The 21,956-nt window shown below is 42.4% G+C and overlaps 1 protein-coding gene across 1 annotated transcript in view; it reads left to right on the forward strand.

Annotated features, from left to right (window-relative positions):
* Window positions 1–21,956, forward strand: part of SORCS3 (sortilin related VPS10 domain containing receptor 3) — a 311,341-nt gene that overhangs the window by 263,532 nt on the left and 25,853 nt on the right. Inside the window, exons 15-18 of the mRNA XM_059821073.1 lie at window positions 12,080–12,197; window positions 13,766–13,899; window positions 18,150–18,263; window positions 19,740–19,911. Coding sequence (XP_059677056.1) covers window positions 12,080–12,197; window positions 13,766–13,899; window positions 18,150–18,263; window positions 19,740–19,911 — 538 coding nt within the window. The remainder of the gene's footprint in view (window positions 1–12,079; window positions 12,198–13,765; window positions 13,900–18,149; window positions 18,264–19,739; window positions 19,912–21,956) is intronic.

Genomic DNA, 21,956 nt, shown 5'->3' on the forward strand with positions numbered 1-21,956 from the left:
CTCTTACAGAAGGAGCCAGAATAAGCAGCAGGCCAATACGTGATTTCTTTTCCCTAAGTAAAAGGACGAGGGTTGCCTGATGACAATACAATCCAGATATTCTCATCTAGAGGCTAATGTGCTTTGTTTCTTGTACTTTTAAGTAAGGACAGATGGAGAGCACAAGGACAGAGGAGTGGCTGAGGGAATTGGGGTTGTTTAGTTTGGAGAAAAGGAGTCTGAGGGGAGACCTTACACTCTCTACAACTACCTGAAAGGGGATTGTAGAGAGGTGGGTGTCGATCTCTTTTCCCAAGTGACAAGTGATAGGACAAGAGAAAATGGCTTCAAGTTGTGCCAGGGGAGGTTTAGATTGGATATTAGAAAAAATTTCTTCATCGAAAGGGTTATCAAACATTGGAATAGGCTGCCCAGGGAAGTGGTTGAGTCACCATCCCTAGAGGTATTTAACAGATGTGTAGACGTGGCATTTAGGGACATGTTTTAGTGGGACTTGGCAGTGTTAGGTTTACGTTTGGACTCGATGATCTTAAAGGTCTTTTCCAACCTAAGTGATTCTATGATTCTATGATTATAGGTCCTGTGCTGTCCTCCTGCTAGCAGCTGGGCTAGTCTGTACAAAGTACTTTGGCCTGGTGTGGGGTACACAGCCAGGGGTAGGGAGCTGTGCACACATACATTCCTCAGAGTCTTTCATCTTTCTGTTAGAGCAAGCCACGAAATATTCTGGTGCCCTGATCCCACCAGCCCTTCAGGGACTTGGAAACCATGTGGCCTCAGTACCTTTTCAGCTCAGCCTGGCCCTGATCCTGCACGGGGCAGAGGGTGGTACAGCACACCAGCTTTTCTGGGAACTGGGAAGGCTCAGCGCTGGGTTGGCTGCAGAGTTCACTCTAACAGATTTTTCATCATTCGGCTGCAGTGAGTGGTCAGACCAACTCTCCAGAGCAGCCATACTATAGTCTGAGGCATCTCACATAGTTCAGGTAGTGCTAGAAGTCTTTATTCCTAAGGAGAGATTGTGCTCATTTGATCATTGTACATGGTTTTCTTGTTTCGTGATCCCTTTGACCTAAACCTGTGAAAATTCCCCAACTATAACTGGTCAGCCACCTCCTTATACTGTTGCCCAGCCAGGTACAGATCTCATCCCCTCTTCTGAGCTGCCTTCTCTCTGATACCCTGTGCCAGGTAAAGCTTGTCATCCTGATCCACCACAAACTGTCCCTGTCACATGCGTTTAAAACTTACATGTTCCAAGCAATAGGTTAGAGATGTTGGACATCTCTGATTGGAAATCTGCTGATACATAGGATGAAAGATTGAAATGACTGAACGTGCTGTGTTATCCGGCTTCTGGCAATGGAGCAGCACCTGCTAGTGGAGGAAACACTCAGATTGCTGATACCTGCCAGTATCTTTTCTAGAAGAGGAAGGAAGCATCTTCAAGTTTCAAAGCTGTCAGAAACCGGTTGTCTTTCATGAGTGCTTCGAAGAAAAGAGAGAACAATTCTGAAAAACAGTATTAAAAATTAATGTGCTTTCCCATCCCCCCCTCCCAGGTGTCTCCCACTCCCTTTCATGTTGCTGGGATTTCTTTTGAAGCAATTGTCATGTAAAGTGGTTTGGGAGCATTGGCAATAAATTTTTTAGAGACCAGATTTCAAAAGGTTTGGTTTGTCATTCAGTAAGTTCTTATTTTGATAGCACTTTGTTTTTAAAAAAAAAAAAAAAAAAAAAATCCCTGTTTCCCCCACTGCCTTGTGCATTATTTGTGCAGCTAATGGAGAAATCGAGCCCAAGCTGTAGGGCTGCTTCGTAATTATACGTTCTGCAGATTACTTACTAATTGCACTTGGCATTACTTGCTAACTGAAAGATCATGCTGTACCATGTCATTTGCAGTAGTTTTCCTCTTCTGCTGGCACTTTAAAGGAAGTGCCCATCGAGCTGATGAATAATCCCAGGACTGTTTTCCAAAGCTGAGGGAAAAGGGTCTGCCATGATTGCACTGCAGGATTTTTATTGCAAGATTTTCTTTTTTCTCTGTATTCACAGAAACTCTTCCCCTACCCCACCCATCCCTCCTGACCTGGAATCTGACAGTGGTGCAGCTTTCCATGACCAGTTCAATATGGATTGCTAGTCAGTGAATCTGGCCAACACTTTGAATTTCTCTTCTGTGGAAAATTTCCATGTCATGACATGCAGTTTCACTTGGAGGTGGAAATAAACTGCTTCCTTCAGATTTCATCTGCATGAGAAATTCTGTGAAATTCTCATTTGACCCTTCCCCTTGGGAAACAGGATACAGACCAAGATTTTCTTGAACAAATTTGTCATCATGCAAGCTGCTGTCTGCTGTTGGTGTATTCTTGGTAGTTTCACTGCTGCTTTTTTTTCTCCCTCTGAATAGTAGCAGTAGAACAAGGCCTTATATCTGAGATGGTCTATGGGAATTACACTAATTTGCACCAGCTGAGAATCTAGATCCAAACGGATGGTATATTTTATTTGGAAGAAAATGCATCTCTTCTTTCTAGAAAAAATCGCCATTTTTCTTACTCTCTTTCTATCCACAGACAGAAATACAGCAGCCCTGAATCACCATCCAGTTGCCCTCAGGTTACTGTTCCTAGTTAACAGGTCAGCCAAAAGCAACTGAATTAAAAGCTACAAAGTGGTTCTTAAAGACCATATTTACTGTTTAGGAAAAAAATTAGACAGTGGTTTTTGTTGGCAATTGCCTGCCTTTCCAGTGTCATCTTTCATCTTTTATGTTTCCTTTGTTTCCAGTCTCTTGCTCCCTGCATCATCTTGCCAGTCATGAGACAGTATAACTCTCACTCTCCCTCCTCCACTCTCCCTAATTGCTAATCTGTGTCTCTTTCAATCAGGTTCTGCTTCCTCGTCTCAGTCCCTTTCCATCCAATTTCCATGTAACCAGTGACCTCCTTTAACACTAATTCCATCTAAACCCTAATAAAAAAGAATCGGGAGGTTACACAGCCCATTTGGTTTTCTTTAAAGTAATGATTTTTATTTAATTCACAGGGAAATAGCTCATCTCTCACTCCCCATTCATAAAACCTAACCCTGCTGGCACCATTTGCAACTGTTCCATTGCTGCTTCTGTGGTTTTGGCCCTAACAGCTCAGCCTGCACATAGGAGCTAGTCTTGCTTTACTACTACTTTCTTACACATGGATGGTTTTAGATCCAGATTTCATAACAGGCCCTCTTTTTTTGTGTGCAGTCATCATCATTTTCTTGTATTGTCTCAAAAGCAATAAATGTCAATGAGTGATGGAGGTACATTTGTGTACCAAGTCCTTCTGTAAGTGTGTACACTGAGCCAGGATGTCTAGCATAGGTTCACCATTTTCCCAGGCAATGTAGGACCAGGGTAGTCTGGATAGTGGGGAGAAAAATCCAAACCAAATCAAGGCAATTATGGAAGTGAGAGAACCTTGTACAGGGACACAGTTGATTCTTGGCTAGACTGAATATGTTTGGCTGGATCTTGGCTCTTTCTGTTAGGCCATCCCCCCACCTCTGGTCTATGTTACCCAGCACTCCCTGTCAGAGGAAATGGCAGTGACTGGTTTGCGTTGCTTCCATGTATTCATGCCATGTTGATGCTGAATTAATCAGTTCTCCTGGAGCATGGAGCACTGGGGTATAAAGTACAATAACCAGCATCAAACCCCAACTCAGATCTGGCTAGGCTTCTTAGCTCCATCTCAGTGCTGGTTGTATAAGTGCCAGAATACGTCTCACAGAAGAGCTTTATTCTCCAGGCTTGCCAAGAGCCACAGGAATGGAAATGCAGAGCTTAGACATATGCAGGCTTTACCTGGCAACCGGTCAGGTCCACATCTACGGATCATGCCCAAAAGTTAAATGGCTTTGGAGTTCATGAGAGCAGACAAGCCGAATTTTAGTCTCTCTGGTCCTTGACTTTTGCACTGATGGGTCGAAGCTGGTGCTGTATGGACCTACCTGGGGTGAGTCAGGGTCAGCCCATCTGATACCTAACCTAGAAGCTTGTAGAGAGGAACTCGCCAGTCTGTGCTATGCCACTACGTTGAGGGTGGCACGGACCAAGCCCTGCTCGTGAAACCACATTGGTGATACTTGCTGGGAAGGGAGGTTGGCCTTGGATACTTGGTTAGCTTTTAAAATTGCAGCAGTAGCAGCATGTGCTTCTGTTTGCTGGACGTCAAAGACAGAGTGAGCACCTTCAGTTGTGGTGAATTAACCACTCAGTGCTCCTGCCACTGTGATTGCCCATATCTGGGGCTCCCCCTGGTTTTGCTGAGGTAACTTCATCCCCCCCAGGGGACTAGAAAAAAACCTATACACTTGTTTCCCTGCCACAAGAAGTGGTTCTTCCAGATTGTGCTTCATAGCACCTCTGAAGCCCGCCCATTAAACAGCTACTTCTGCCACTAACTGTTAGAGGCACAGATGTAAATAAAGAGGGATTTTAACTGGAATCAGAGGGTCATCTTGCTTCACTTTCTCCCTCTCTACATTCCCACGACAAAAGCACAGATTCAGGTCAGCTGAAACATTCACTGATTTGGGTGCTTTTACTGTTGGGGTTTTTTTTGCTTGCTAAGACACTTCCTCTGCAAGCATTTTTCTTTTACAATAAAAGGGAAAAACAGCAAGGTTGGTTTCAGGCTTTCCTAAATGAAACAGTCTATTTATGATGACACTGCAATTAGCTTTTCCTTCAGTATTATCAATTGAGGTATGTATTTGGCTCCCTTTCTACCTAGTTTTCTGTTGATCCATCCATCTGCCTGCTTGTGTAGTTCAACTCAAAAGGTGCTGTGTATTAAGTATATTTACATTTTTTGTTTTAATTTTATTTTGAGATAGACTTAATCTATTCTGTAGGGCCTAATCTTGTTAAGGTCTGACTTCAGAGGCCCCCAGGGTACCTTTTCATCTCTCTTACCTTGTTGACATCCAGTGAAGGAAAAATGCTTCAGAAAGGAGGGTACATTTGATGTTTTGTGTAGCAAAGATGACCTTATCAGCTCCTTCCTTCCTTTGTCTGTTCAGTCATCTGTCTCACTGATGGGCATAGCTGAGGACAGGAGGCATTATCAGAGACTTTGACAGTTATCTCCCATTACATGCAAAGGAGCTAGGCTGACTAGTGAAGATAAAAGTCCTCCATCTATATCCAGACCAGACCAGCCAAGTACAGACAGCTTCAATGCATGCTTGCTCCATATAATGTCCTGCCAGTTTACTTCAGAAATGATGGAAGGGGACTTGATTTAGGCATGAGAAGACTTTTGTATTTCCACACTTGGGCAACTCGCCTGAAACTGCCAGCAGGGATAGATCCACATGGATACAGCTGATGCCTTTCCTGTGAGCAATACAGGAGGTATTACTTGAGAAGATCTATTTCTTGTACCCTAGGCAGGGACAGGGATTGCATCTATGGACCAGAAGTGGATAAGTTGTTATCTTGTGACCCTCAATTCATTCTGTTGACCTGTCAGGAATGAGCAGTATTGAATTACATAAAAAGCACAACTATCAACAATGCAAGGAATGATAAGATAAAAGCAATGCAATTTGACAAGAGAACACTGTATAAATGTAAAAAGCCTTCTAAATAGTTTCTGTACAAGGTTATCCAGTTAGTATATACCACATTTGTAAGTGATTGTGTATTTTAAAAATTAATGAAGGATATAATTATAGCAGGATTACCAATGATCTCTTCCAAAATGACTCCATCATGAATCTGTAAGAATTTCAGAATTGTTTTCCAAGTTCCTAGTAATCTTTTTGCAAATTAATGACATCCAGCCCTGGCAATAAAAGCCTTGCCTTGTTTCTCCAAAGAAGGGATTGGGAAGCATTTTCTGGTTTCCTAGCAATGGTTTCACTGTGAGTTATGCATCAAGCCAGTTGAGAGGATGCTGTCCTGTTAGCTAAGATTTTTATATGGAGTTTTAACAGCTTACTCTGAGGGACAGAAAAAAAATCTATCCTGTCTAAAGCCTGTAGATTACCATTCCATAGCTTAGGTTGGAGAACCTTTGTTAAATTGAGCTTAGTCGGAAAACTGACTGTCTAAATGCCATCTGGGCTCTTGTATTTATTGCTTCTCAAGGACTTCCAGATCAGACTGCTTAAATGGAAAAAATCAAAACATACTTTTTGTGTTGCTTTCCCGGAGTTGGACCTTGAAAACCCAGCTCTCTTCTTTTGTCTTCTGTCCTTGCAACAAGCAATTAAGAGCTTTCAGTTAGACCATGGTAGACAAAGTTATTGAAGCAAAATTCATAGTACACTATGTTTCCCTTTGCCCTGTATCATCTTGATAGTTTAGCTATATTTATTAAAAAAATCCACCTCCCTAATTTAGTGAGCAGACAAAGTAAATGAGAAATAAAGGCATATGGGAATCAGATAAGATAAATGAGATGGTATCTTCAAAGCAATGTGAGGACTCACCGGTTGAGTAGGGAAAATTAAACTCCCACCAATCCCTTTTTCCATTTCTTTCCTTGGGACTTGTTTTGTTTCTAAAAGAGATAGGCTCAAAAAAAAAAAAGAGAAAAAACACACTTCAGACTGCTGAGGTAATGAGCACACAAGATTTTTCCATCTTCAGCCAACAAGAAGTCATTATCTCCTGTACACTTATCTTCTGTCTTGCCTTTTACAGCTCTTCCAGGTCAGCTACACTGGATACAGAAATCCAGATGTACGTACTGGAGCACTTAATGCTAAGCACTTATTGACAGATGAACATTAGCAGTTTTAAGATGTTGCAGCTCTTTGCTGTCTTCCCAACCCTCTCTGTTGGGCCTGGCCGCCCCAAAACAGGTAGGGTGGGGAGGGGTCATGTGCATGCACCTTAGTCACTATGGAAAAATAGCCAGTGATGTAGTTCACAAAACTGATGAAAGCAAGCTTCAGCTGCAATACCTGATTTTGACTGGTCAGGATTTGTTCTGTGTGATGGTTTGTTTAGCCCATTTTTAATTCCACAAAAGATGAGGGTTTTCATCAGTTCCCAAGGAAACTGTTTGAGAGTCCAGTGGAGCCCCACAGATAACATAGCACTCTTTTCCATTCCTTACTTTTTCTTACTCTCATAGAAGTTTCAAATGCACAACAGAGTCGTCTTGAAATGTAACGTAACCTTCATCATGTTGGCTGGTCAATCAAAAAGTGCTGTAGATGTCCAGGTTGCATTTATTATTGGTGAGCAGTGCTCACAGGGTGCGGTTGCTTGCTAGGTGCTCTGAATATGAGCAGCTCTTATCTCTGAAGGCTGCACTGCAATGGTTCATCAGGCTTAAGAAGCTTTTTATTAGCAAGGGTGGGGGGAAGTTACTACTTGAGGAATCAGGTGACCCAGAACCCTCTCTGCAGCACAGAGGAAAACATCCCTCTCTGTTCACACTCCTCTAATTACATTTAGTATAGTATTGTTTCCATCTAAATTATAGCAATTATATACAAAGATCTTCTTTGAAATCATTTAATTAAAGAGTAGCTAATGCTCTCTGCTTTTGGAATGCTAATATATTGCCTTCGACTTAGGAAACCTTGTTTTTTCTATTAATTATCATTATCATGGAGAATTTCAATGTCAGAGGGGGTTTTTTTAGCTTTTTTTTAATAGCTTTAAAATGAAAGTGGTTCTGGCGATTTTTGTGGCTTGTAAAGCACAAAAAAGCCTTTTGCTCTCTTACTGGACAGTTAGATAAGGGTCAGTCTGAGGAACAACAATTTCCTTGAGATGCATTGGGTGCCAAAGTGTTGGGTTTCTCCAGCCCTGTTATCTTCTGGGTTCAGGCAAGTGTTTGTGTTTGATTATGTTCTCCCCTCCCCTTGTTATGTTTTCTGTGTGATAAATACCCAGGTCAAATCCTGAACTGGTATAAATCTGCTGGACTAAATGATTTCTGCCTGCTGAGCTGCTGCTTTGTGGGAATGACATTTCAGTCATGCATCACATCCAGGACAAACAAGATTCATGGGAGAGCTGCCCAGCTGTGCAATAATACTGGGACAAGATGTGCACTCTGTAAGAATATGTGCTGAAAGCAGTTGTGGCATAAGAGCTGGTGGAATTTACCCAGTGCCAAGGGAAAGTGGGGAGGGGAGCTGCAGTTAGAACTCCTACTTGAATACAGTTTTGGAGGCCTCCTTCAATCCCCCTCTGTGCTATTTCTTATTCCTCCCTTCTTCCTCCTTCTCCCAACAAGTGCCCTGGCACCCCATATTGCTATGGTTTCTGTGGATTGATTTTAGTCCAGAATGTTCCTTCTGTGTCGAGGAACAGGAGTTACAGTTTCTTCTGTAGCTTTTCCTGAACGCGGTGGTGTTTCTATCACTAATACCCCATGATTAGGACTACACTAAGAAATGTTCTGAAGAGCCAGCAACAATTTACCTAATAAATCCATTCCTATACACAAGTCCTTCCCCACCTACTCATTTCTAACCTGGGCATACATTTGTCACAGGTTCTTCTTGCATTGTATCCTTCCCTTCTTGTCAGCTGTTTGGAGCTTGCCTCTGTGAGGCAGAACTCAGATATAGAAAGGTGTCCACAGCAAACCCACAACTCCAGGCTCTCAGATCTCCCCCACCCTCCCTTTCTCTCCCTGATACCCATGAGCTGAGACAGGTCTAAATGGGAGAACATGACTGATTCCTGGATGGTCTCTGTTTTACAAAAAACAGCACAATGCAGAGGAGTTCTGGTGCAGGCTACGGTCTACAGGAGTAGTTTGGGCAGTGCGGGGAGAGCAAAGCCAACAACCCTGTGTGATTACAGTGTAAATTAAGATGAACTAGAGCAAAGAATGGCAGCACACTGGGGACACAGCAGGATCTGGATTGCAGTCAGTGCTTGGAAACTCAATAGAAGTTTTCTCTTTTGTTTCTTTTTCGCTTTCATAGGGAGATTTGTAAATAATCTCTCTCTCCCCCTCTTTCTTTTTTGGTCTGGAATAATTAAAAAACCAAAAACACTGATCTCATAAGTGGCTTGGGTAAAGATGTAGGTTAGTGAAAGATTTGGTATAAGGAAGAAAAGCATTCTTTCTCTGCCCTCTAAATCTTGCAATAAGGATGATACAATGACATTTGCTGCTTCATGAATGTCAGAAAATATTTGGGTTTCAGTACATACAGAGTTTTTAAAATCTGGAACTTGTATTTTAGGTGAGTTTTTAGGTTCTTTTATCTATTAATTTGAGATAGTGTCGTGAATGTGTGGTTTCGGCTGCTTAAAGAATCACCATCAAGGGTATTGGCAAAAGTGATTTTAATAGAAGTTTAAAAAATATGACTTAACAGAATTTGATGGCAAGCTCCGTTCTATTACTTACTGAAACACACAAAGGAAAATCGAATTAGAATTGTATCAGAATGATTCATACAGCGAGACTGTAGAAACAAAAGGGTAAGGAGGACTCTCCCATTGAGTCACGAGGTTCAGAGAAGACTGGCTAGGTCCACTCCTAGTCCCAGACTTGGACAACAGTTTACGTCTAATGAAAGAAATACAAAGAGTTGGGAAGACCCTCCCGTTGAGTCACGAGTTTCAGAATAGACCCCCTTGCTTTCTAAAATCCTGGTGCAGCTAGGTCCAATTTTAGTCTCAGACTTGGTCAACGGTTTACATCTAAAGGATTATATGTATTTAGCAGCAATCTGGTTCATTCATAATTTAAGATGGATCACAAGATTTTAGCAACGCTTAATTGTTGATTAGTTTAGCATGTGCAGAGTGAGTTAACAGAATTTACGAGAATCACAACGGTGGCTTGATTACAGATTTGAAATGGTAATACTATACTTGCTATCGAGTACTCAAACTGATTCACATACGCATGCACACAGACTCAAAGATAGACAGAGATATATATTCATAAAGGTACCTGTTAAAAATTCCCTTTGAGTTCCGTGTAACATTCACTTCAAATATCTCAGCATTTCTCAACGGGCAAGGCTTGAGCCTTGAGGAGGAGAGCGTTTCAGCCCAGGTCCTGTCGCCTACTTTCGGTGGCGGTCCTCCAGATTTTGCAAACTGGAGAGTTTGTGAACTCTGAGAGGTGTCCCACTCAGAGGGAGATGCTGGTCATAGCTTGCTGTGGTCCAGGAGAGCTCAAAGGGCCTCACTTAGGACTGCTGTTTATAGGTTCACAAGATGGTTGGCTTTAGTCATCAGCAAATCACTGGAATTTCAGTAACTATGGTGTCATTCCACTGGGGCTACGATCCAGGTAAGGAATATTCCAAGGCTGTGGGGCTTGACTAATTATTCCATTATTCCCGCTTTTGTTATCCACCTCAGCCAGGTAACAGGACTGCTTGGTACAGTCAGTGCTGTTCCCCACCCTAGCCATGCAAGAGTTCCTGGGTATGGTCAAAGGGATGCTTAACGGCCCAACTTATTAAACAAATGCCAAGGCTTAGCTGGAATTCCTGAGATCATAGAGCGGCTCAGGAAGGGGGGAAGGAATGCACCACCACAGATAGCCAAGAAGTTGGCATGTTATAATGACAAATCAACTTGATCATTCTCGTTTTTTTGTTGTTTATGTGTACTGACATGTTCCCCCTGCCAATGAGAAGCTGTAGTTTTGTTAATGGCTTTTAAAGTCTGGTCACCTGTGTCCCTGCCCTAATCTCCTCCTATTACACACTTCTTTGGAAATCCATCTGCAGCTGATTGAAAAGCTGCTCTGTACTGAGAAAATCACAGCTGTCCAAGCGAATAGGAAACTGTTACTTGATCAAAAACTGAACACCCTGCAGAACTCATGCAATGTTTCTGGATGGATGGAGTCTTTTGTCTGGCTACCTATTCTTATTTATTATTTGAACCATGTTTTTGCTATGATTTTGCTTTCTTTGGTGAGGATGCAAGCTTCCAACATGTAGAGTCCCTTAATATTTGTGGTGATGGTACTTTGGTGAGGTATACCATCAGTGCTCATTGTTGCTTTGGTCCTTCCCTTCCAGACACTTAAGCATGCACATAGCTTTCCCTGAAGGTGAGGGAGCATCATATAATTAGGAAGACATTTAGAGAGACGTGTTCAACAACCAGCTCTGCGGCTGACGTTCTGGTCCAAGCTTGGGCAGAAGCCTCAGGTGCTATTCAATTTTATGTGATCTCTTTCATCACACCATTGGTAACAGATCTGTGCCTCAGTTTTAAATTCCAGTCTGAGTCCTTCTCCCACTATTTTTTGAGTGCTGACCCTTCAGCTCCAACCGCTCCTGTATACTGCCTTACTCAGTACAAGCCTTGTGTTGCCCTGGAATTGGGCAAATGTGTCATTTTCATCCTGAAAATCAACTTATAGTTAGCTAGGTGAACCATGGAGTGTGATCAGTGAATGCTGATGATGAGTAACCTACTCAAAAGAATTAAGAAAAAACTACTGATAACCTTACAGTGGTGATCACTTATAATTCCACTCCTGCTAGCCACAGTCAGCATTCACCAGGTGGAAGGGAGGCTGCTGCCTTTGCAGGTCGCTTGCCTACAGTCCATATCCCAAATATGTTATTTCAGGTGTTTCTTTTACAATCCATTAAGTAGTAAGTTTCTTTTACAATTCATTAAATAGTAAGTTTGTGCAACATGGAAGTTCAGCAGTGAAGAAACTGAGTCAGCTAAGAAAGGCTTGATTTTGAGACAACCAAACCCATCTATTCATCAGAATAGCTCCCTTTACATTAGATGCATTACTTTCTAGTCTGGTTGTTTATTGTCCTGAATGATACCTAACTATCTGCATTAGACTCGGGGCCCATTGTGCTAAGTACTTAGAGGCATGGAAGACCTTCCAGCACAGGCTGTACAAAGGGTCAGGCAAACGCTAGACAATCCTAGGATGTTACAGAAACAGGAAAATGTTATTCATGACTGAATAACATTTTCTGGCATCAAGCTCCAAGACTGTGTATTGGTTTCTGCAGCTGAGATTCATGAGAAATTATTTGCTTAATGGAAGCATGTCTCTGGCTGACTCTGGTTCTTTCTTTTTTCTTCTCCCATGCTCAGAGTTTTTGGGCACTTCAGTCTCCGTTCTGAATGGCAGCTGGTCAAGGTGGACTACAAGTCTATCTTCAGCCGGAGGTGTAACAAAGATGACTACCAAACCTGGCATCTGCACAATCAGGTATTCCCGTTGTGTAGGGAGGCGATGAGGGGGGCTCCTTTTCCCATACTCTGTGTTGCCAGGTAGAAATGTATTTGTTCCTTTCAGCAGAGCATATGGATTTTTTTGCATCCATCAAGTCACAGTTCTAACCTGTTGACGCTTTACTTCCCTTGAAGCATATGCATGAATAAACACCAGTCACACTTGCCAGTCTTCTCTGGGCAAGTTAGGGAGATTGTTAACTTCTCTTTGTATGAAAATATTCCGTTGCACCAGCTGGATCTTCTTGCCCTCAGTGCTCAGGGCAATGTAAAACCTCACCTTGCGATTGAATTATAGGAGACATTGAACTCTTTGTAGCTCTGTCAGTCACTCATGAAAATAATTTTCTTTCACTTTGCCTCTATTTTCCCTACTCAAAAATGAAAATAAAAACATTTATTCATCCTGCAGGTCCTGCAGGTGTCTGTAAAACTCTGGGGAGCTCTTGAATAAAAGACACCAGAGAAGACCAAATTATTTCATTTTATTCAAGGATACATGGTTTGCTTTTTGTACACTCGGGCTTATTTTCATGCTGGATATATTTAGGTCCTGAAGCCGCTGTAACTGAGAGCTCAATACCCTCTGAAGATTACTTATGGGTTGCTGGCCACCAGTATGATGTCCCACTCCCTGCAGGGCAACATAACTACAGCCAGAACTATTGGCACTGTGATATTCCTGAATGAAATCCATGAATTAGAAATTAGCATTAATTTGGCAAGGATGTATCAGATAACTGAAGTCACAGAATTGAATAAATGAAAATAATTTAAATGAAAGAAAAGGGAAGACATGTGTGTAACGAGGCAGCCATCTTGGGAATCACTATTAATGGAAGAGAAGTGTTTCAATTAGGTGTTGTCTTTTTTTCTTACTTTCATGCAGACAAATTATTTCTGCATCAGAGAAAATTCTGTTTTTAGCAACTCGCCTAAATGTAAAATGTTTCTTTTAGATTAGCTACTCCCAGTAGTGCTCTTGGAAACCTTTGTGTTCAAAAAGCCCAGTATAACACACCATCAAAATTATGTGAGGTCTATAACAAAGCCAGGTCTATCAAGGAAAGAGGAGGGAAGCAAGGATTCCTGGGTTCCACACCCAGATTTTGTCCCTGCTCTGGTTTTCAGGCTTGGGCACTTCTTCCCATGGTAGATTTGATCTGACATATAGAAGAAACCCTGGAGTACATCCACATTGTCTTTTCAGGATAATTCATAGGACTAGATACATTGGTGGATGCCTTCTCTGAAGTATGGCGTAACTGGGTGCCTGCGATGGCTTGGGCACTGGGGCATTTTGGGCACATTATCATTAGCATCCCAACTCAATGCTGAACACACTGCACTCATGGGTACTCCCCAGGTGGCTTTTGAGTTTGCAAAGCCCCAAAAGGGAGCTAGACTCTTAGCTCCCAACTCTCCCAGTGGTAATTGCACGCTTTCATTGCCTTCTGTGTCTTGTGACAAAATGCTCCATTTAGGGCCCAGCTGCCACTACAACTCTCTGTTTTTCTTTCTTCTCTTGTTCCTTGGCTGCTGAAGGGGGAGCCTTGCGTCATGGGAGAGAGGAAGATCTATAAAAAACGCAAGCCTGGAGCCCAGTGTTCCCTAGGTCGGGACTACTCCCAAACTGTGGTGTCTGAACCATGTGTCTGTGGTCAAGGGGACTTTGAGTGGTGAGTATGTGAGTCTGGGGACTTTTTCAGGAACTGTTCTTGTAGCATTGGCAATGGCCGAGCTACTGCCAGACAGAAAACCTTGCAGAGAATCTAAGTCTCATGCAGCTTTGTGGCTGTGATCGTACAATACAGCATAGAAGTGATCCTCACACCTGTTGTGTGGGAGAGGTGTCCCCTTCATCTGCGGGAGAGATTTGTTAATCTTCATGAGAAATCCAAGCCTGGAATTCAAAAGCAGAAAACTGTAAGTACTGATCGACATTTTTTTTGTCCATCATTCTAGAAGGGTGACAGTCGGGACTATTCTCTGGTCCAAAGCATGTGCCTTACAGGAGAAAGAGGGAATTTCTCTGTCCTCAGTTCCAAGGTCATTGAATACCCAGGGAGCAAGCTAGCAAAACATGCACATTTTTATCACTATTACTTTGAATTCCTGGAAACCATTTGTTGCATTTTAGCAATGTTTTATTGAGAAATTTTTGAAAGGCCTTCTGTGACATGACTGTACAGCCCACCCTTGTCAGATGTAGCTACTTGTTTTGCATAAATATCGGTGTTTATAAATTAATTGGGCCACAATTTCCAAACTGCTTTAAGGTCACTTTGAAAGCAGCTTAAAAATAAAACAGGGAAAAAATGAACCACTGCTTGGTATTGCTTGACAGTCCAAGGGGATAGGACAATCCAAAGGGTAGAAGATGGGAGAATGCATAACAGTCAGGATCTGTGCACAAGGAATTCCTGCAGGGAACCTGTGATAGGCAATATTTTGAAGATTTAAGACTGTCAATAGCTGTGATGTTTGAGCTTAAATGATCAGAATGTCATTTAAATGGAGTTCAAAATACCCTGAAAGCAGATCAGCTGAGAAAACATTTTCATTTTTATAGTAGGTTATCAGGATCAGTGTCTGATTTGGTATTGCTGTGATTCCTGAAAACTTCACTTACCTTCGAATCCTTCCTGAAGAGGTGTGAGGCATGAGATCTGCACACTTATTTGTACTTAGACCAGCTGAGACTCACAGTTCTTTTTAGAACATGGACACAGTGAAATGCAGCAAAAATGAATAAAAAATATAGACCAAAGTATTTTCTTTAATATCAAAGTAGTTTGACTCTAAAAGGGATTGAGGGATAGAAAGCAGAGATTTTCATCTTATCTGGATGGATGTTTAATTTGTTCCTTATGCCAAAATTACATCTGAGACTCCTAAGCTTGACGCAGGGTATCTTTCCCCTTTTTTCTCATCATGGGAACTTGCAGGATGAATGAACTATCTTGCCCTGCAGTATCTGCCCTTGGCATTGGCATATGCCTCTGAGCTGAACCAAGCACCAATCTCCAGAGATGCTTATGAATTTGCTTTTTTTTCTTTTTTTTTTTTTTTTTTTTGGATTTGTGCCTCACCAGCTTCTTATTTTCACAGTGAAGCTTGTCTTTCCTAAGCTGTAAGTGGAAAACTGTGGTAGCTAAATTGGCCTTAAGTGCTGTTCTGCCTTGAAAAAGATCTGCATCAGAATGCACCTTTTCAATCAATTGACGTGTTCCTTGCATGTGTTCAGTATCATTTTTGCTTAACTTTCCCACTAACGTGAGAGAATATTGCTGTTAACCTTGTCAGTCCTGCAGAGGAAATGCAGTTAGAGGGCAGCAAGCTGGCTTTTGTTTCAGCCTCTGTGCTGCCAACAGAATTAACTGCCTTCCAATTACAAAATTATTATAGCTGGTGATGGAGAATCAGAAGAACCAGCTTCCGTTTAAGGGTGAGTTTTGATGCTAGTCTGGAGGGCTGACTGGAAGAAGGCATGGGGCAATCACTTTGAAGAAAACACTAGCAGTGCTGGAAATGGGGCCACAAGCTTGATTATCTTGAAAGTGATTTTCAAAGAGGAAGGGTGAACTCATCTGCTCTGACTTGTGACTTCTAAAGGATGAGACAGTTATTTAGTCAGTGGCAAGATACAGGTTATTCTAGACTATGATTCATCTGCCTTCTTTTGGATGTCAATATGAGAAGGGGAGGTGCTGAGAAGTGCCTTTTCTCTCCACTGACTGGAAGAATGCTCTAGGCAGGGAGCTTATGGAGCTACGTCCCCACTGTAGGTATCTACAGTTGGAAGGACAGCTCCTACTCTTTCACTTGCTGCTTTTGAAAAGGAAAGATGTCCACTCAGCCTTTTCTGACTAGGTTCACAATTGCCAGTTTTTCTTGGAAGCACTGGCTGGCCTGTCTCTTGTGTGTGAACTGAGCAGGTCCTGCGGAGAATCAGGGAAGGGAGAAGGGTCAGCAGCTGGGGTTGTGCGAGTACACTGTGACCAGCAGGTCCCAACAGACAGGCCCTCTGCTTCCCCAGCAAGTAGGGTTGGAGGCTGGTTCTGGTCACAGAGCATCCCGTGCTACTAGGTGTGATGACACCTGCCTTCGAGAGCTGTGCAGACAGGACAAATGACTGTAGGAGCCCTACAGCACAAGCTGTGAGGGCTGTGCTCATTCCCATTCAGTCACAGCACCCTTGCCCCTGTCTGCCTCATCTTTCAGTGCTATCTGTTTCCTGCTGTTAGCTGTAAGGCTGATCTGAATTTCAGGGGCATAAACCATGATCCAGGGCCCCATTTCAACAAATCCTCATGAGTCAAGATCAGGGGTGACTCCTGGCAACCCTCATAGTCATTTCCAAAAGCAAACCCTGGCCTTTTTCTGACAGAGAGAATGGCAGAAGGAACTCAGCAGTATTATTAAAATGCTCGTTGATCTTTCTTTTCCCTCCTCCTGCTTCTTTATTTACTCTGTCAAGATAGCTTTCCTGAGAAAGACAGTGCAGCAGCTGGACTTGATTATTTCCTTAACTTATGCAAACCCTGGGGCTTGTGAGAAAGAAGGTGGGCAGCATGCAAGGTTTTAATATACATTTACCAGAAGTTAATGAACAAGCACAGAACCTTGAGGGCATACAGCAATGTTGTCTTTAATTTTATTAAATATTTATGCAGCTCTTTTCTTCTTCGGGGCAAAGTACAGCTCCTCCTGAATATTTTTAATTACCAAGTCACTGCCAGGCATTTTTGACTGTGCAGGTCAGACCCACTGAGAATGATTAAATTGAATGTTGAGAGAAAGAGCATTAGGGAACCTCCGAACCTTTTAAAGTAGCTTGCAGAATTTTTGCCCTCCAAAAAAAAAACAGTAGCAGCCTGGGTCACTGGGGACATAGCACAATTTTGTCTCACCAGAGCTCTTCCTAGAGACTTTCTGTTGGCAATTCAGACTCTGAATAGGGGAAGGATAAAACAGAGTGTCCTAAAGGGCACAGAGAGCTTTCACGGCAGTGGCTTCTGTGGTGTCTGTGCTTCCACAGAGATTTAGTTTGTTGGCATTTGTTAACCTCCTTCAGGCAAAAATTCAGAATCCCTTTTTATTTGCCCCTTGAATCCAGCCTGCCAATAAAGGCTATGCATAGAAACCTGATCCAAAGCCTATTAACACTTATAGAAAGCTTTGGATTAATCCTATTGCTTCATCATTGTATTGGCATGCAAAGACAGCTGTAAAAAGAAGTCTTGGATGCGGTTGTGTGTGCTTCCACTCTTTGGTGGTCGAAGGACCTTCCCCATGTGACACAGTATCGTAATCCTTAGACTACCAAGTTGGCTGTGTTGTTTTAGTTTAGTGTTGGAAAAACATCATCTATGGTTTTCTTTCAGGCCAGTCATAGCTCAGTCAAAGAGCAGGGAGGCCATTAATGTACATAAATATACATACTTTGGCTAGTTGTTCAGGAAGTGTTCCTAGTTCCTATTCTTAACTGCTTCGTTGGGAAAAAGTGGCATTAGATCTTGGAATTAGTCTTGTTTGTTCTGAAAGCAAAGACTGCAAAAAGCAAGCAAACCAAAAGCACCCAACAAGTGAAATTATTAGAGATTAATAGGAAAAGAAATTAACACTACAATTTTCTTTCTGAATCTCTGCCCATGTTTTGTTACCAAATGAAACACAAGTCCTGGAGTGCTCTGCAAGGTTGGTAGTTCTGGTGTTGTCAGCTATCACATACCTTCTGTGAACTGTGTTCCTGCATCTCAAACTAATCAAGCACTTTGTCCCTGGATGAGCCTGATCCATGGTGTCATGCCATCCAGCGGAGAGCCACCAACACACACATGCTTTGGGGAGCAAAAACGTCACCTAAAACTCTGAGATACATCTAGTGAATTGGGTACAGTTATGCACTCGTGACTTGTCTCCTTAGTGACTATGGGTATGAGAGGCACAGCAACAACCAGTGTGTTCCAGCCTTCTGGTTCAGCCCATCCTCCCTGTCCAAGGATTGCAGCGTTGGTCAGAGCTACTTGAACAGCACCGGGTAAGTGAACCTTGCGTTCTCTCTGGTTTTGGTGACTTTGCAGTAGACAAGAGAACCTGGATGGTTCTTTTTTCTCTGCATCCCACCTGGCTCTTCTCCAGTGTTATTCGTGAGGTAATGTTTGCAGCAGCATCTGTATGGAACATTGCCTCATTCCTCAGAGGCAGGAGAAGCACATTAACATAAGTGACATGTAGATATTGTATTGCTATCAAGTGAGGTATGATCCCTGGAGCCTAGACTTGGAGCTCCCCTTTGCTGCAGAATTAAAACACGAATCAAGAAGGTCTATCTGAGAGACACCTGAACATTTAAAAGGACAGGTTCAAGGTATTTCACATCGTTTTTCATTGAACCTCTTCCTATCTTACAGCTCCTATTTATAACAGCTTCTGGGGAGGCTCAAATGAGCAATTTTTAGCCTCATGGTTTTTTTTTCCTCTGCCTTTTTCACTTTGTATATACAAGGACTTGAGATTTCAGGCAAGCTACATGTGCTGGTTTCTCTTGGTTTTACCCAGAACAGATGGCAAGTGTTGGTTTATTATGGTAGTATCACTTTGCAAATGCTATTCTATCGTGCGGGGGATACTCTGAAACTCTGGTTGCACTGGCTGGTGTAAAATTGTGAAGTTCCTTCTCAGGCAGTGCAGGCCCTGAAGACTTTGCAGGACTGCTTCTGAGTCATGGGTCCTGCATGCTCGATTGTTATGACATGGTTGTTCATGGCTGGTTGATGTGGGTGGCTGAACAAAGTGAAGCTGCTTGGAGTCTGGAGTCACATAACTTCAGAGACCCCCTTTCATCTGTAAGGTTACTATAAACATGGGATATAATTACAGGAGCCCTGGCCAGTATGACTGCTTGTAGCCCTCGTGACAGAGAGCAGTAAGAAAAAATTTGGGTCTGTGTCTTCTTAATCAATCCTGTATTTTTACTGTGAAATTACTAGAAAGGGTTAATCCCCCTCAACAGCACTGGGAATAGCTACGTGTCTTAACTAGTTAGCTAACCTCTTCCAAGAAAAGCCAAGAGAAAAACCCATTCCTTGAATCATTTTAAAATTGGACTGGACAAAGCTCTTGGCAGATCCGTCGAAGTGCCTTCTTGCAGAGTAGAGGCAGACAAAACGTAATAAAAAGCATAATTAAAGAGCTGGGATGCAGGGTGCAATCCTGCAGGCATGGGGAGTTAGGGAAGTTCTCTGCCTTTTAGCAGTGCAGAATAATTCACCTCTACAATGCGTGTCTGTTCTCAGTGATGCTGCTGAGAATCTCTGGAGAAGGTTGGATTGTGATTTGTTTGGCTTTCTCCAATTTAATAAAGCGTTAGATTTCTTTGATTGTTCCTTTCAGTGAGGGAATCATGCAGGCAGTTAGCTTTTGAAAAAGCACGTGCATTAATATGGAGAAACAAAACAAAGAATCTTTTCCGCCCACTGCCTGAGACCAATCTCCTGTTGTTACTGTTCCCCAGGTACCGAAGGATTGTGTCTAATAACTGCACAAATGGTTTGCAAGAGAAGTACATGGCCAAGATGGAGAAATGCCCTAGAAAAGCACCTCGGGGACTGCACATCCTCACTTCGGATGGAAAGTTAGTCACGGAGCAGGGACACAATGCCACCTTCATCATCCTTATGGAAGAGGTTTGTTAGTGGGCTCAGCAAATCTTTCACTGTGTGGTAGGGCTGACACTTTTTTCCTTCATCTGTCAGGCTGCTGAGAGGAAAATAGCAATCAGGTGGGGTCATGAAATGATGAACACTCCTGAGATTTAGGAGAATTCATGAAAGAGGGCTATACATGAAACACACAAACCGATCATATTGGGTGAAGCCAAAGGAGTATGTGGCTGGTTATCTTGTCTACCAGTGATGATGAAGCTGATCCTGAAGACAGATAGATCTGGTCTAATATATATTTCCCCACTAGCTTCTTGCTGCCTCCAGTGAACTGCAGTTTTTGGAGTTTGTGAGGCAGAAATGGTGTCTCTATGCTTAATAATTCTGCTTCTGGAATGAAAGTTTTAGCTGAAGCTGTGCTGGGAAACGTTAAGAACAGTGGGGAACATTTTCAGACACATGGGGAGCAGTAATGGACATTGTTGTTTTGCAGTAGGAACTGAGCCTCCTCAAACCACCTCTGAGCTCCCCAGCCCATCTCTGTTTTATTTATAATGTGGTATGATTCCTTTTATAGCGTAAGTGATACCTGGCCACGCTGGTGCCTGAAGCATCAGAACATTGAGGCACTTCTGGTGATGTCTCTGAGTCAGGTACTCCTCTGTTTGGCAAACAGGTATGGTGCAGCCTGTGTCACCAAGGCTTGTGGCTCAGTGGAGGGTTGGATAGCTAAGGAAGGCATTTCGTATATATTCAGGATGACAGGAGGGTTTTTCAAATGATCTTATGCCTCTTCTGGTATGTGATTTGATTTGGTGTTTAGGGATATATATGACTGTACCACAAAAAGCCCTGCTGTGTTTGCAGCTGCTGCATTCCCCTACTGGCTTTTGACTGCCCATGGAAGGTATTATTGGAGGTCCAACAGTGATTTTCCCACAATGGCTTGAGTTACGTGTGTTTTCTGATTAAACAGAAGGGTCAACTCACAACCTCACTTCTAAAGTCTTTAGGTGTCTCAGGAGAGGCAGCCAGGGAGTGAGGTGGTGTTGGAGAACCACAAGTACGTTTTGGCATCTACTCTGGCCTGTTTACTTCATTTTGGGACAGTACCAGGAGACAGCTGGGAGCCAGACATGTCATGGTCACAAACATAAGAATAATGACACCAGGACAGACTAGAGGCCTGTCTCCTAAGTATCCTGCCTCTGACAACAAGCAACAGTAGATGTCTAGGGAAATCATATTAAAAACAGTGCAAGCCTAGTGTCCCTTCTCCTCCCAGTCCCCGGAGTAGCCTCCATTGGCAACTAAGACCTTCAAGAATACAAGAAGCTGTTGTAAGTCTGAGCATACTGCCGTGGAGGTGTATTTTCTCATGATACCTTATTAGTTTTTTTGAAACACACACACTTCTACTAATTTAAATTTTTATACAGTAACTAAATGTTTCATTGGGACCACACTAATCTGATACAGCCTTTTTACATACTTCCTCAGAGGTTCATGCATGCACTGCTTTTATACAAAAGTGATTTCTTGTCTACCTGGCTGATTCTTTTATATTCTGCAGACTTGACATGGGAAGACGATTTGTATAGACACTGTGAGTGGGAGTTCAGAAAAGAACAGACATAATCTAAAAATTAGGAATCTAGTAGTAATTTATTAAGGAACTCAAGCGGAGCTGCTGCGTATAAAGAATGATAAACAGATGGGGAATAAGGCAGCAGTCAAGGTAGCTGAAGAGTGGAGTCTTTACAAGGCTTTAGAGATTGAAGTGGCAGTTGAATAAATATGTGAGGGCGTTCACTCAATGTCCTTTGTTGAAAAATAAGGATAGTTAGAAAAACATTTCATTGAAACAATTTTTTTCTAAGGGAAGAGGATTTTCAAGAACATGTCTTTGTGGGTGAACAGGTTATTCCACAGTGAGTTGTGTGTTGAGTTTGTTACTTAAAAGAATAGACATTTTATGAGGAGAAAAAAAAAAGAACGCTGAGATTTTGGACGAAAGTATTCCAGTCTTTCAGAGTGAAACTGAGACAAATGAATTGTCATCAAAGTAT

The sequence above is a fragment of the Gavia stellata genome, chromosome 9, assembly GCF_030936135.1.
Source record: "Gavia stellata isolate bGavSte3 chromosome 9, bGavSte3.hap2, whole genome shotgun sequence".
NCBI lineage: Eukaryota > Metazoa > Chordata > Aves > Gaviiformes > Gaviidae > Gavia > Gavia stellata.